Below are 15,142 nucleotides of genomic sequence, written 5' to 3' on the forward strand. Positions count from 1 at the left end.
GATATGTTTTTAATCCAAATGACCACAATCTTCAGTCTGCCTGTCATGGAGGGCCAGGAAAAAATGGAATTTTCCTTTCATAACTCTTGATGTTGAGAGAGGAAAAACCTGGAAGTATGATAAGTGGCTCATTCCAATGGACAAATGGACATGGTGCTGAGAGAATGAGCGTGAATAAAAGTCATTGTTCCTGAACTAATGCCATTTTCACTTGTTACACCAAGAAAACGGCGCAAAGGATGGTGTCTGCCTCCTTCCTTCCTGGAAAGCACAAGTTCAAACTGCAACAAAAGCTGGAAAATCTTCAACATGGTGTGGATTCATTTACAAATTACCTCTTGCTGGAGAAAGTCGGGGGCAGGCTGGGATAATATTTGTCTATTAACTAAAACTTATTGTACAAACACAGCAAGAAGAGTTGATGCTGGAGTGCTTTATTGACTCGAAAGCCTCGCCTATGGATTTCCTCCTCTGAGGTTTAGAGGAATTCCTATTTCTCATTTACAGGCTATCAGAAAAGGTATATGACCTGTATTTTTTAATTTATATAAATCCACTCAGTCAATCAGCCTGGGCTGAAATTTAATGGATGTATCAGTCATTGTTGGTCCAGGGAGAGAGCAGGCATCAGCATCCGCCATCCCATCTCTCTTCTTACATTACCTCCCCCTCCTTTTTTTCTTTTTTAACCTACCCAGCTCAGATGTCTCCGGTAACTTCAAGCAAGGAAACTTTCAAAGCTGTTGTTTTTAAAGGGAGAAATCCAAATAAATATAAGCTGATGGAAATACAGGAAGACCCTTTGGCTAATTCAGTTTTTAAAAATTCTTCATTTCTCTCATCCATGTGATGGCAATTTTATCACATCTTCAGCAAATTTACAGGAACAAGATGTTCCCCTGACAAATTAATCAGTTTCCAAGCAATTTATCATATAAATAAAATATCACCACAGGAGAGTACAATCATCAGCTCAACCAGTTGGTTTAACCCTTCCTTAGGAAACTGGCCTGAAATAGATTAAGGACCACCTCCGAAACACAGGCACAAACACACACTCCTTCACTTACTCTTAAAACCATGAGTGTGGCAATCAGACTACTCATAACAAGGCTTTCAGGGACTTGGAACTTGAGAAGGCGGGTGGCAATGTTTAAAAGAGAGATTCTTATACCTCTGCTTTAAAAATTTTTTTTTTTGACTGCACCACACGGCATGTGACTTCTTTAGTTCCCCAACCAGGACTGGACCCACGCCTCCTGTATTGCAAGCCCTGAGTCTTAACTACTAGACCCCCTTAACCTATGGAAGTTCACTCCCCTCCCCTGCTTTTTAAAAGATAGGAGAAACTGAAGACAAAAGGATCTCTACTATGCTAGAATTTATCTTTTCTTTTCATAGTTTTATTTCGACATTTCCCCTAAATAATCATCATTAAATACTATGTTTTTGTAGTCCTATTCTTACCCTACCATTCTAGGCAGGGAAGAAAAAATGTAAGGCGCTAGGTTTCTGTCTTTACTTCGCTTTCCCCTCTGCTAATTTCAGAAAGTGAATCCAGCAATTATAAGAAGTAGGGGATTGATAAGGAGTTCACACACGCAGGAGAAATAGCTTCAATTCAAGCTTCCCTGACTAATCCTTATTATGACTCATTTCGACTTCAGAATTTGTCGGTTGAGGTAAGAAGCTAATTTGGCTTTGAGAAGTGAAATCTCAGTTTTGTACTTTCCTTCCATTGCTTCTAACAACCCATTATTAAGAGCAGAGTAGGAGGGGGCATGAAATATTTATTGAGTGCCCACTCTCACCAAGCATTTTTTTTTTTTTTGCATGCTATTTTATTAGATCATTAAACTTAACATACTTTAAGTAAGAGCATAAATTTCTCTGGCTTCCAAACCCACAGTCTGTGCCACTGTATATCTTACATGGGAAAAATAAAATGCACTATTTTAAAACTTCTACCCAATACGACTCTCAAACTCTGATCCTGAGATGAACAGTAGGACACTCAGCAGATCTTGGCAGGAAATAGTAGCAGAAATGCCCTGGCAGATTTCTCTTAGCTGTTTCATCGCTCTATATGCACGCATGCTGCTCCTTCTGTTTGCACTCATCAGAAGACCTGTCTCTTTTCTTGCCACGGGTTCTCTTGCAACAAATACAACCAAGTTTAATCTAGAGAAATCTGGCATCATGCCTGGGCCAGGTGTGAGACACCAAAATGAAAGATGACCAGGCCATGCTGACCGTCTTCAGGGCTTATGTAAATATTAATACCATTCTATTAATGAGCCCTGTTTGGGGAAACCCTAAATGGTCACCTTACCTCCCTACTTAGGAGTCCATAAAAATACTGGTAATTTATGTTACATCCTTCTTCTTCCCTATGAACTGCATAATGAAGTTCTTTATGCGAGGCTATGAAGAAGCAACTTGGATGCTACTATTTGCTACTTATCTCATATAATTATAATATCATAACTGCTATTAGAGGGGAGTGTTAAAGCAGCTGGGCTTCTCAGGTGGCATCAGGGGTAAAGAACCCACCTGCCATTGAAGGAGAAACAAAAGATGCAGGTTTGATCCCTGGGTCTGGAAGATTCACTGGAGTAGGAAATGTCACCCCACTCTAGTACTCTTGCTTGGAAAACTGCACAGGCAGAGGAACCTGGTGGGCTACAGCCCATGGAGTCACAAAGAATCAGACCTGACTGACAGCACAGAACAGCCTTCCATAAACATAACTGATCTGATTAAACTTTCAATAGCAAATTTCAGGAATAATCATTAAAATGAGGTTTACTTCTGAAACAAATGTGTTACACAAAGCCTTTTAGTAACATTTACTTATTTTGGTTCTAATTAAATCATTATACTCATCAGTTGACTACATAATTATAAAGTCAGCATTCTTAAAAAGAAAGTAGTAAAACTAATTTATTTCTTTCTGGGTTGTTCCTTGATAAATTATGAAATTTCTCTTTTACATTTCCTGACAAATACTTGGGCACATAGCTTTCTTTAACAGTTGATGTTCATGTCTTTGAATAACACCCTTCAATGAAAATGCCAATCAAATAAAAATAAAATTGACATCTAGATTATGGATTTTCTGGTCCAATGAGAGAAGATGAAAGAATACATCTGTAAAATGATAAAAAGAGATGTTTATAGCAAGTGCACGTTCATTTACTAAGCTTCCATTGCCATTTTGTGGAAATAAACATACCTTAAACTCTAAACTCTTCCTGTCAAAACAACTGAGATTGAGCAAGCTCTGGGAGACAGTGAAGGCCAGGGAAGCCTGGTTTGCTGCAGTCCATGGGGCTGCAAAGAGTTGGACATGACTGGCTGAACAACAACTAAACTCTAAACTCTTCCTGTCAAAACAAATACACTTTTTATCATGATCCCTCAGGCGGTAAAGAGTCTGCCAGCAATGCCTGAGACACTGGGTTCAATCCCTGGGTCAGGAAGATCCCCTGGAGAAGGAAATGGCAACCCACCCCAGTATTCTTGCCTGGAGAATCCCATGGACAGAGGAGCCTGGTAGGCTACAGTCAATGGGGTCGCAAAGAGTCGGACATGACTGATCAACTTCACTTTAAGATAAAATAAGTTATGACATAACCCAGGCAAAGTTGACACAAGCACATGATCTGATGAAATCAAATGCATGTAAATTACTTGAAGATTCTATAAAACTGGCCCTGTTCCGACTAGATCAGAGATGTTCTAACACCTTAACCTCAGAAAACAAAAGGGGATGACAAAACAACGTTCAGGAAGACCCATCTGCAATAAGAACAAAATTTAAAAACAAAAGGCCAGTCAAGGTGAATAAAAGTAATTAAGGCAATGCTGTGTTCCTGTATAGATACATTTAAAAACTTTCTCTAAAATATTTCATGACTTTGTATATTGTGTGTGTGCTCAGCCACTCAGTCGTGTCCAACTCTTGGCAACCCCATGGAGCCCACTAGGCTCCTCTGTCCATGGGATTTTCCAGGCAAGAATACTAGAGTGGGTTGCCATTTCCTTCTCCAAGGGATCTTCCTGACCTAGAAATCAAACTCGTGTGTCTTGCACCTCCTGCATTGGCAGGCAGATTCTCTACCACTGAGCCACCTGGGAAGCCCCTGACTTGGTACATTGATGGAGCCTAAAATACCTATAAAGCCTTCTCTAAAGTTGTCAATTAGACACTGAGTCAACTCTTGCTCTTGTAGACAAACCACCACTATTACCATACACGTTACTTCTAATTAATTCATGTCTCTCAACAATGTCCTTTGCCTGTCAAAAGAGTAAGCATTCAATCATCAGCCAATAGTATCCAGGTGCCTTTAGGAGGAATAGATTTGTTTTCCAGGAAAAGATAATATATGAAAAGTCACTAATTCTGAGAAAATATAATCTTTTGGGGGCATCTTTATGTTTGCAATGCCATGCAGCAAAGCTGGGGGTGGGGCTGTGTTGTTCAATGTGAGGCTTGGGGGTGGTGGCGAGAGAGCTGGGATGTCAGAGGAAGGAGAAAGATCAGGAGTGAGGCCAAACCAGGTGTGGTCTAGTGCTCCTGAATCTTAACATAATGCCTTTAAATTTTATGGAGTTACTTGGCTTATGACAAACAGCTCATTTTATTTGGCACTGGAAAATGGTTTCAAAGGCAGAAAAAAAGGAATCATCTCAAATATTTTTTTAGAAAGTGACTGGTTAGAAAGATATTTCCTCGAAATAAAAAAGTATTTTATTTGAGCAACTATGAAGCAGGTTGCTGCTTATATTTTAAATTAGTAGAATGGCTCCTTTTCATGCCTGTTTTGATCCAGATAGATGTTGCTTATTTAAGTGAAGGCTAGAGCTTGACTGGCTCAAAAAAGCAAGTGCATTAAATTTACTTTGCAACTGAACTAAGTCAAGTGTGACAGAGGAAAGAAACACTAAAGAATCTAGTCTATTCTAGAACATAAGCACCAAACGCTTTTCTGGACAGATAGAACTAGGGGAACTATTCACAAACACATTCTCTTTTTAATGGCTCTCTCATAAGTTTGTCCATTAAAGAATAAAAAAGGTTAGATGTAATACATAACACTATCCATATCTCTGTAAGAACCTATACAGTAAAAATAAGGGGGATGCATAAAAAACCATAAATTTAAATGAAGCACCTACCCTCACCCCAAAATTATATTTTATGATTTTCAGGAAAGAAAAAAGGAAGGGTTTGTTTCAAGCCTGGATACTACCGATGCCATTCATAGTTCTGGACCTTCATTTAGAATCATTTTCATTCAGACTAGATCTTCCTAGATTTCAATGACAATGTCAGGCCTGTAGAGCCTATTTTGTGAGATACCAGGAAGTCTTTTAAAACCATTAAGATTAAACTTTCCTTATTTTAGTATAAATGGTTTCATTAACTTCAGTTTACCATTTCTTTAAGTATTATATTTTTGCACTCATCAGGTAATTCCTACAACTTACGGTCTAGGTAGTTTATCGAGATCCCAAACACACAGTCCTATACAGATTTCTATGATTAAAGCTTTCATTTCATATTTAGTATATATTAATGGACATGCTGAATTCAGTTACAGGGTTTTGTACATAGCAATTACCCAAAAGATTTTTGACTGGCCACCTATACAAATAAAATTAACATCAATCTTTTTCTAACTGTTTTTACCTAGTAGGAAAAAAAAATGTGTAAATCACGATTCACTAAAAAGTCAAATGTTTTGTTCCCTGCTCCCCCTCCCCCACCACAGGCAAAAATCATCAGTTTCAGAAAGGACACAGAGTTGTTTTATTTCTGCTGAAGCTGTGCCTAAAAATATTACATTTCATCAGTTTCACTTATCTTGAAAAGTCCCCAAAGGTTCCCTACCTGAAGCTGGTCATATTTTCAGCGCAAAATAGGCTGAGCCCTGCTATCTAAATCTAGATAAAACTCCTGGGTGTGTAATCTGCACCAAGATCTATACATCTAAATCTCTATGCAAATCAAATGCTTTCCTGCGTTCCTGTGAGCATTCCAAAGCACCCAGGGCTCGGGGAGCAGGAGGAGGTTCTTACAGATTCTTCCCCGGCCCTTCTTCTCTTTTCCCTCTATTTATTTATACTAGCTCCCTAAATAATTCACACTGCCTGCTTTTCAGCCCGAATGTGCCTCAGAAGAGGCCTACAATGAGCGATTGCAGTCACCAGATGGACTCGTGAATGCAGCAGGTGGGGCAGATGGCAAGGCGCCCTGTCTGATGCTGCTTGCTTCGGCATGGGCTGCCTTTCTTTCCAGGTACATTATCATCATCCGAACACTGAGTGGTGTGTAGTTTGGGGGTGGGGTGGAAGTGGGGCGCTGGCAAATTTCTGACATGCATTCCTAGAGGAATCATCAATTACCAGCTGCCCTCTTCCTCCCTGCCCCCCACCTCTAGCAACCCTGGATATTTTACGCTGTTGCTTTGTGAGTGGGTCTGTTAAGACTATGGTGAAGGTTTCGCGATGGACTTTGGCACTAGGCATAAAGAAGGACGCCTGCGTTTTAAAATTCCACCTCGGCTTCATAGCAAGTGAAGAAGAGAGGATTCAAGGGGATGGACACCGGGAAAGTCAGGGAAACTATAAGGCAGAAATGCATTCTCATAGATACTTTGCCAAAAAAAGCACAAATGAAGGGAAAAGGTAGGTGAGATGACTCAGCTCCTGTCTGTCATGCCTTTGTATAAAGGTAAGCTGCCCTTTGCATCTATCGAGTGGAGATCAAAACTGTATCTTTATAGCTTTTCAGTGTTGCAGAAAATATTAGCTGTGCCCGAGTTGAGACAGTTCTGTGTCTCATATTTCTTTAAGTGTCATTTCCAAAAAGTGCAGTATTTCCCTTTCAAAGTTTGTAATTCTATAGTCCTATAAGACAAAAACTGCAATGCCTATCACTTGAAATTGGAAATTTGCAATCTCATGGTGCCAAGCTATCGTGAGACAATCACTCAGTAACATGGAGTATAAATTTTAATTGAGCATAAACACTTGACAAAAATTCTCTCGAGATATTTCTGGCATATTCAGATTGGCAATGGTACCATGACACTATGATTTTAATCCTTCTTTAAATTTAACTGATGCCAATATAATCTTATTACCTAACTTCATTAATCACCTAATTATTAACATCTAAAAATGTGAAAGAGAATCATTTTAATGACCTGAAGCAAACCAAGCTGTGTCTTCCCAAAAATAAATAAATAAAACACTTTAATAAAATGCATTCACTGAAGGGAGACTGCAAAGGCAGAAAACTGCTTTGAATTCCATCTTTGAGTCCTCGGGCAAATTGAAATCCCAGGCTTTGGGGAACAGCGATGGGCAGTTTTGCAGGACTGCTGGACAAAGACAGTAGCTGTGAGATTATCTCAAGATTAAGGGCAAGGTTTCCTTATAAAAATTACCTTTCAATAGTCATTTACTTTGATTAGAATGAATTTACTAACTCAGACTTTGCCCTCACAGTCAAACTACACAAATCTACCATTCAAATGCATCCTCCTTGCTTTTCCTATGATCAGGTAAATGCTTTTTCTTACCTGATCTTTTAAAGACTTTATCCCCCTCTCATTTCCAGTCTAAGAAACAAACCACACACAAGTCATTTAGAGTATTTAAAGACGTAATGGCAGTTTTGCTGATCAAAGTCTCAAAAGGCTTCACAAGAAAGCAGTCTGGACCAGACTTGACTGCTCCAAGACCCCAGTCACACTTGCGTAATATTTAGGACTGAAATGTACCATTTCGGATTTGTGTTCTTGAGGGCTAACTTCCTATCGACTTTAAAGGGCCCAAATCAGAAAAGCAGAATGGATGCTTCAATTTGCTTAGGTTTTATGTAAAACCCCTGCTACCTAAATTCCTGAAATCATTTTCTGAAGATTGACCCAAGTGTAAATTGAAATGTGTGTGTTTGTGTTTTTTTAATGTACTCAAGATGACTTTATATTTTTATCATTTATTTCAGGATCTTTGTGCCCAAGATAGGACCTATACACAGTCAAATATTTTGGAATGAATGATCAAGAAAATGCAGTTTAATGCACTAAATTGATTAGTGATTGTAAAAATTGCAAAGGAATGAATGTAATCTTTTTTTGATGCAATAAGAGAAGCTACTGTAAGCAATCAATTGGACACCAGAGAGTTGGCTATAAAAAATACACTTCAAAAATCAATTTTAAACTGGTATTTTCTAAACTTGATTTCATTAACTCTCCTTAAGCTATTTGTCCATAACCTAATTAATGTACATAACCAAAGGTACTTAATAATACTAAACAGAAGGAAATGGACATTTCTTAGAAAAACATTAAAAGACAGATGGTAATAAATTAAAATTTAAAGATAATTGTAAAATTAATTTTTAGAGTTATACATTTTATGGTGATTTGAATGTCTGTTCAGACTTCCACAATTAAACTGGCAGGCCAGATTATTTCTTAAATAAGAGTAGTAGCAAAGTCTCAGCTAAAAAATAACTGCTATTAAAAAATTAAAAAGCAGTAAGTATAAGCAAAGAGTGATAAAATGAGTGGGTCATTATAATTTAAGCATTGGATGTAAAAGAAAAGACAGGTAATGTATGGTATAAGATGCTGCTGAAAGTGAATGATAACTAAAATTTTTATTTTTGATATTGCAGAATTATTCTTTTAGTAAAGTCTATATGATATTCTAAAACAGATGCACCTTATACAACCACCTATATTTGAACATACTTTTGGAGTCTCAGAAATCAGTGTCATGAAAAATTACACATGAAAAAATTTCTGCATTTGCTTTGCCCGTGTTTAAAAAGTTAGTAGACATGTGTCTGTGTGTGTGTGTGTGTGTGTGTGTGTGTGTATGTAACACAATTTCTCTGATTTATTTCCTTATTTTAGATGCCTTTCTAGATGTGAATAAGTCTTAGAGTTTCAAAGTACAAGTTAGTTGAAACCTAACAGAGAAAAATAGATATCCAAATTTTATCCTAATATACAGTATATACAAGAATTAACACAATTTAAAGAGAAACATATATTTATATGCCACCTGTCTCTTTCCCAAACAAAATATGGATAAAGTCCCTCAGATGACATAAATTCAGTGCAATGCCCAATTTGTTAAACTCATGCAGTTCCCTATATTAACTATGACTTCTTTTTTTTTTTTTTAACTATGACCTTTTTTGGCCAGTTTTATTGTTCCTAGGCAGGTAGCACTGATTGGAAAAAAGATGAAGGGAGAGTGGTTATGATCTCTAATGAAATTACTTATTTATTTGTGGTTTACCTGCCTAGGGGAAAATAGACACTGAGTCATGTAATTAAACATAAAAAGAATCTTAGAAGAAATCAGCCAACCATATTCATAAGAGGCAGGAAATACAACGGTCAAATAACTATCAACTTTAAATTTGAGGTAAAGACAGTATCTTTGCAATATTCACCTGTAATCCTGGTTCAAGATTTACCCAGACCACTTTTGCTGTTTGGTTTTTCCTCTTGCTGAACGTCTGAGAAGAATTTTCAAGTTTTGAGTTTAGAGTTTAAAAAAGAGAGAATGAGCAAATGATCTCTAGCACGCCTTCTGGGAATCTCCACAGAATTATTTGCATAGCCCTTGAACACTGTTTAGTAAACAAGGAGTGGACAGAACCAGAGTGGCTTCTGTCTTCTAGTCCTGCTGTCCTTTTTCCAAGCAAGGCAGGGGTTCTGTTTTTAGTACACACTTTGGTTCAGCGTTAATCCTGTTTTATGTTGTTCACACCTGCTGCTGACTAGCAGCCTGCTGATGGGCTGAGGCTCACGCTGCTCAGAGAAATCCCACTAAACTGAGAAGCCGGACAAAAGCTACTGGACGGAGCTGGAAACAAAGCCTGACCAGGGTCCTGAATACAGGAGAAGCAGACCCCACAAAATCTCTCCTCTCATTTGCAAATAAAGTCTCCGATGTCCCAAATTTGCCACCCAACAGTAAACGCAACCAAATGCTCTTTTTTTTTTTTTTTTTGAAAGCCTAAACCCCATTGGCTTGTCTATACTCCTCAGTTTTTTCATGTCTTTTGGTAAAATCAATGCCAATATATGCCAAGAAAAAAAAAGCTCGCAAGAATCAGGTGTACATGACAGCCACCCTCTGTGTCCTTACCAAAAGAATCTGTATCTGAAACAAACCTCATTATTCACTTAAAATATCCTATTGCTCACCTCTCTATTCATGGAATTTTATACCCCCAAATGAACAGATAGTAAATACATATTCTGCCATCCGTGGCCACCGGCTGACCAGGACAGTGACTTGTATACTAAGAGGGTTCTCCCCAACCCCCCAGCCTGCACTGCATGTGCCTAATAGCAAACATCAAAAGGAATGACTTCTTTTTTGATCTTAGTACCAGCGATAAATCAAATTCAGTGCCACAGACAGGGGGGAAATGCACTACTAAAGGAAAACTCCAAGACTGACAGGGGGACCAGTCGGAGGCATTCGCTCAATCAAGTTTCAGTAAACGATGCCCACCCTCCCTCTCTCCGGAAACAAGATGTAAGCTGTCATGCGCTTACCCAGAGCGAGAAAAACTTACCCAGTCCTGACGTGACCCTAAGTCAAGATGCACTTTCTGCTGACATTTCCAGCGGTGGTCCCAGAGCCCCTCCCACCCACCGAAAGACAGAGTCAATTTCCTTCCTATCTGGGAGTCGGATTCTGCCCGCAGGTGGGCACCGAGAGCTCCTACCGGCCGGCACAGCGCAGCCCGGAGATGAGCTGCACATCTGGGGGTGGGGGGGGAGTGGTGTCAAATAAAGACTCTGGGATCATTTTATTACAAATCCCGAAGCACCTTTCCTGCCTGCCACAGCCGATAAAGCCCCATGGGCACCAGTGCCAGCACTCAGGGAGCCGCATGTCTGCCTAACCCCCAGCAGTGCATAGATTTAACGAGCACAGTTTTAATACTTCTCTGGGGGGGACGCATGCAAAGCGCTAACTAGCAAACTAAGGTTCTGTTAATGAATGGATGTCCGGGCGCCATACTTAAGAGATGCTGGCATCTTGTTCCCAGTTTGCTTTCCAACTATCGGTCCCGAGAAACGTGCTCTTTGGGGGCAGTCAGTCCTCGAGCCTAGCTCCCAGGTTGGCGCATACTCTTCCTCTGCAGGTGAGAAGCGTCCAGGGATGCTCAGAAGCAGAGACGCTACCACAGGTGAGAAGCAGGCTAAAGGCACAGTGTTTCAGTGTGTGTAAGACAGTGTTCTTAGGAACTCCCTACTGGTATTAAAGAAAAGAAAAAAACTGTCAAAAAACCCGATACCCTACTTGTCTTAACTGCAGACAGAATTCATGTGTTTTTCATCATTGGACACAGCCCATTCAAACATTGAAAACATAGTTGTCACTTTCAATTTGTTTATGGGATATGAATAGCATAGGAGTAAATTCAATTATTATGTGGAATCACACAAAACTGCTGATATTTGACCATTTCTTGACCTAGAAAAATGGCCATTTCATGTGGCTCAACCTAATTTAATTAGAATCCTATTATCTTATTTTCATGCAAAAAAAAGCCTTAAGTTTGACTGGGAAATTTCATAACTTTCCTTCTTGTTTTCCCTCAGAAAGCCACCTCTGTGTTTGTTTGTTTGTTTTTTTAATCACTATCAAAATGAGAGATTTTATCAAAGTATATTTCAAGACTTGAGCCTATTAAGATTTGGGGTACACATGCCATAGCCAAATTTCACTGGAAATCAAGTTTTGCTCATTAGTCCACCCACTCATTCCATAGAGTGTTTCCGCTAAGGCTTGGCCTTGTGAGAACTTGGCAACCCCATAAAACAAAAGAGCAAATGCTTCATCCCAAGGGCCAAGAGGACACATCAGTGGAAAAAGATGGACAAGTCTCAGCTTTGACGTTCTGAGCTAAAGGACTTGAATCACAGGTGAATTACTTTACCCCAGTGACTTTGTAAGTTTGCTCAAGACAGAAAGACTTTAGTGGATCTCAGCAGCAGGAGCGGCTCTCAGATCAGGTGATATTTAGCGTTTTGCATGTAGTATTGGCGATGTGATGAATACCCTCAGATAAGAAGGGGAAAAGGAGCTGCCACGTGCAATTGATCATGGTGTTCCACCTGCCTCCGCCTCCAGCGCTGCTCCTAAGTTGACCCACTTCTGAAGAAAGTGAGACCACCTTCGTTGGAGGATAGCGCTTTCCTCGGGCACAAATTTTTATTTCAGTTTGAATCTTACACCATTACATTGCCAGTGATGCATTTTTATGTTTACAATTGACATCTTCGTCAAAGAATGAAACCTCTGAGCAACGGCTCCAAAGCATGAAGGTTGCCTGCAGTTAAGTACTTAAATTATTTTACACCTAAACGGAGCCCAGTTGTTTTGAGTTAAAATTTAATAAACCTTAAACGGATGACCTTTCTTGCACAGAAAGGCCCAGGGTTACAAAAAAGAAACGAACTTTCCAATGAAATATATTTTAAGGAACTAGTGCTGAACAAAGGGCTAGTTAAAGCTGAATGCTTTGTCAATTTATCAGCTGGTGAACATTCTGTTCCTGAATTCCCCACTCTCCTGGATGTATGGAACGGTGGTGCCTTGCTTAATCGAATACTATTGATTCGACTGTGTCACAGTGATCTCATTGAGAGTAATCAATAGTAATCCAAAATCAATCAATCTGGCTCTTGCACTATCATTTATCAAATCTGAATACGCCAAATTATTTGTAGGCGTCAAATTACAAAGAAGAGAAAAGGGGAAAACGGGGAAGGTAACGGTTTATACTGAAGAGTAAAACCAATGTCTTTTTTTTTTTTCCTTTAAATGGACGACTACTTGGCCAAATGCATTTATCGTCTCATTAACGTCTCTAAATTTATAATGAATCTCATTCCATTCTTGGGAAAGAATAAGACTTCTTGTATAGGAGTGAGCTGGTTCAGCACAATCTTGAGAAACTTAAAGATGCCCCAACTTGCGGAGATCACACCAGCATTTTCCAAGTCTGAGTAGCTACGTTTCAAATGCCTGTCATCCATCTGCTGGTAAACAAGGAAACTGGACTGGCAAAGGACAAAACTGCCATCTCTGAGGATCAGAAATGATGGTTAATAGAATCAGAGTGGAAAAAGGAAGAGTTAATTTCTCCAGAGAATGTACACCTAGATGCACCTGCTTATCAAAGAAGCTGCTGTTGGCGCTGAGGGTTCCTTTATCAACATATTCACCTGTAATTTAGTCCAGGTAATAAATCCTTCTATTCATTACAGCACACACTCAAAAGCACTCCTACTATTTAACGTGAACGAAAAAAGGCCCAGAGTGTCTAAAACATTTACTTTCGCTAATGTAAAAGTGTTGGCATTTTACTTCACTCGCGATAAGCTGGTGCCAGTGGAAGTGATTATTCTTTTCTTATTCAAAGCCTATCAGCATTTCGAAAAGCTCTCTCCATCTTATCAGGTGTATGAACAGCACAGTTACTGAAAACAGTTTGTACGGCTCCTCTCTCTTTCTGCCAAGCTATCTGATAAACCCCCAACTAACTAACTGTATTTACCCACAATCAAACAGACGTTGTATCTTCCGCGCGGTCGCCACATTCCAGTTTGCCATAGGTTTTTCTGCTGTGACATTCACTTAACAAAAATGTCAGTAGCGAGTACCCCAAACTGACAACAATCAAGAAAACACTATAAAAGCACTCAACTAGAATGCACGACAAACAGAGACGAAAGCAAAACAAATAAGAATAGTTGAAGGCAATCTCTGGAATTTGAGGGGGGCGGGGGATAAAGTGTACCGTGTATGCAAATCGGGATGAAAATCATGCACTTACCTTTGACCAAAGTAAATGATCTTTTAGCAAAACAGATCAATAGACAAACAGCAATTTTAAAAGAAAATACTGCTGACATGGAGGGGGTTCAGGAAAGTTTCTAAGAACTGAGCATGTATTCCCCCCACATTTCAGTTTATATCAGTGTGGGGCAGAGAGGTTCTATAACGTAAGCAAAGTAAGACAATAGACAGTATCACCGAACTTACCCCATAAACCGAAGACAAGATAGAAAGCAAGGCTGTCACATATGGTGACCACATTCTCAGGACAGATTTTCCAATCATTAAAACCCTCATAAATGCTCTAGACATTAAAGTTTTGTTCACTATAAGGAAATAGAAAAATACAAAAAATACAATTTGAGTGTTTAACCTCATCATTTTTCTCATTCTTCAGACTTAACCAACTGAACAGTCCCATATAAAGGTACAAAAAAAAGAACCATCCTGAGACTAACCTAAGGAGATGATCCACTCTCCATTTCTACCTGGTTAAAAAATGCTTTCAAGAGTTCATGGTTCATACAAATTGAGAGACATCCCTAATCATTTCTGGGTAGTTCTTCGGAGCATGAAAGACACCAATGATATTTCTAGAACAGAAGAGAAATATGAAACTTATTTGAACAACTGAATAATAAATTCCTAACCCCATGAAAGAATCTCTGCCTGGGCTTCGGTGCATAAATGGTCCATTTGTTCCTCACCTCCTTTTGCTGAATGGCTAGGAGAAAACAGAAAAAGGCAGCCACATGCTCCCACCTGAGCCCAACTCCTGATTCTGTCTAGACTCCAAGAACAGAATGAGCCTTTCCTCAGATGGGGAGAGCAATAAGATGAATTAGCCAAGTGTGCAGTTCAGTACAATTCAGCTGATGGTTGCCTTTCCATCTGTGACACTATGATCCCAAGACTGGTGAGGCAGGTCTCATTTAAGTCTGTGGCTAAAAGGGCTGTTTCTGTCATTTCTTAGGGCCCAGCACCAACTGTATACAGTCACTTTCTCATATATATCTTTTTCTTTCTTTGGCCATGAACTGTTGGTTACGGGTCCAACAGTCCTCCTCAAAATATCTAATCTGTTTTAATAGATCAATGGCTGTAAAGAAAGCATTGATAGAGTATTTTTTCATGTAGGGAAAAATGATCACAATGTAACAAGGCATCTTACATTTTTTGGAGTTCAAGTGCCACAATAATTTGGAATTATGGAGGGCAAAGAGCTATTGATTGAACA

At 39.2% G+C, this 15,142-nt stretch overlaps 1 protein-coding gene across 8 annotated transcripts in view; it reads right to left on the reverse strand.

Moving 5' to 3' along the window:
- The window catches only part of ESRRG (estrogen related receptor gamma), a 674,199-nt gene that overhangs the window by 216,957 nt on the left and 442,100 nt on the right, over positions 1-15,142 (reverse strand). Inside the window, exon 1 of one of the 8 annotated variants that reach the window (XM_065938329.1) lies at positions 14,113-14,222. The exons of 6 other annotated variants lie outside the window; for them this stretch is intronic. In XM_065938329.1, the coding sequence (XP_065794401.1) occupies positions 14,113-14,117 (5 nt within the window). In that variant the 5' untranslated portion in view covers positions 14,118-14,222. Of the gene's footprint in view, positions 1-9,490; positions 9,589-14,112; positions 14,223-15,142 lie in introns of those variants that run through there. One more of the 8 variants, XM_065938335.1, reaches the window with a different exon arrangement.

This window comes from Muntiacus reevesi, chromosome 5, assembly GCF_963930625.1.
Source record: "Muntiacus reevesi chromosome 5, mMunRee1.1, whole genome shotgun sequence".
Classification (NCBI taxonomy): domain Eukaryota; kingdom Metazoa; phylum Chordata; class Mammalia; order Artiodactyla; family Cervidae; genus Muntiacus; species Muntiacus reevesi.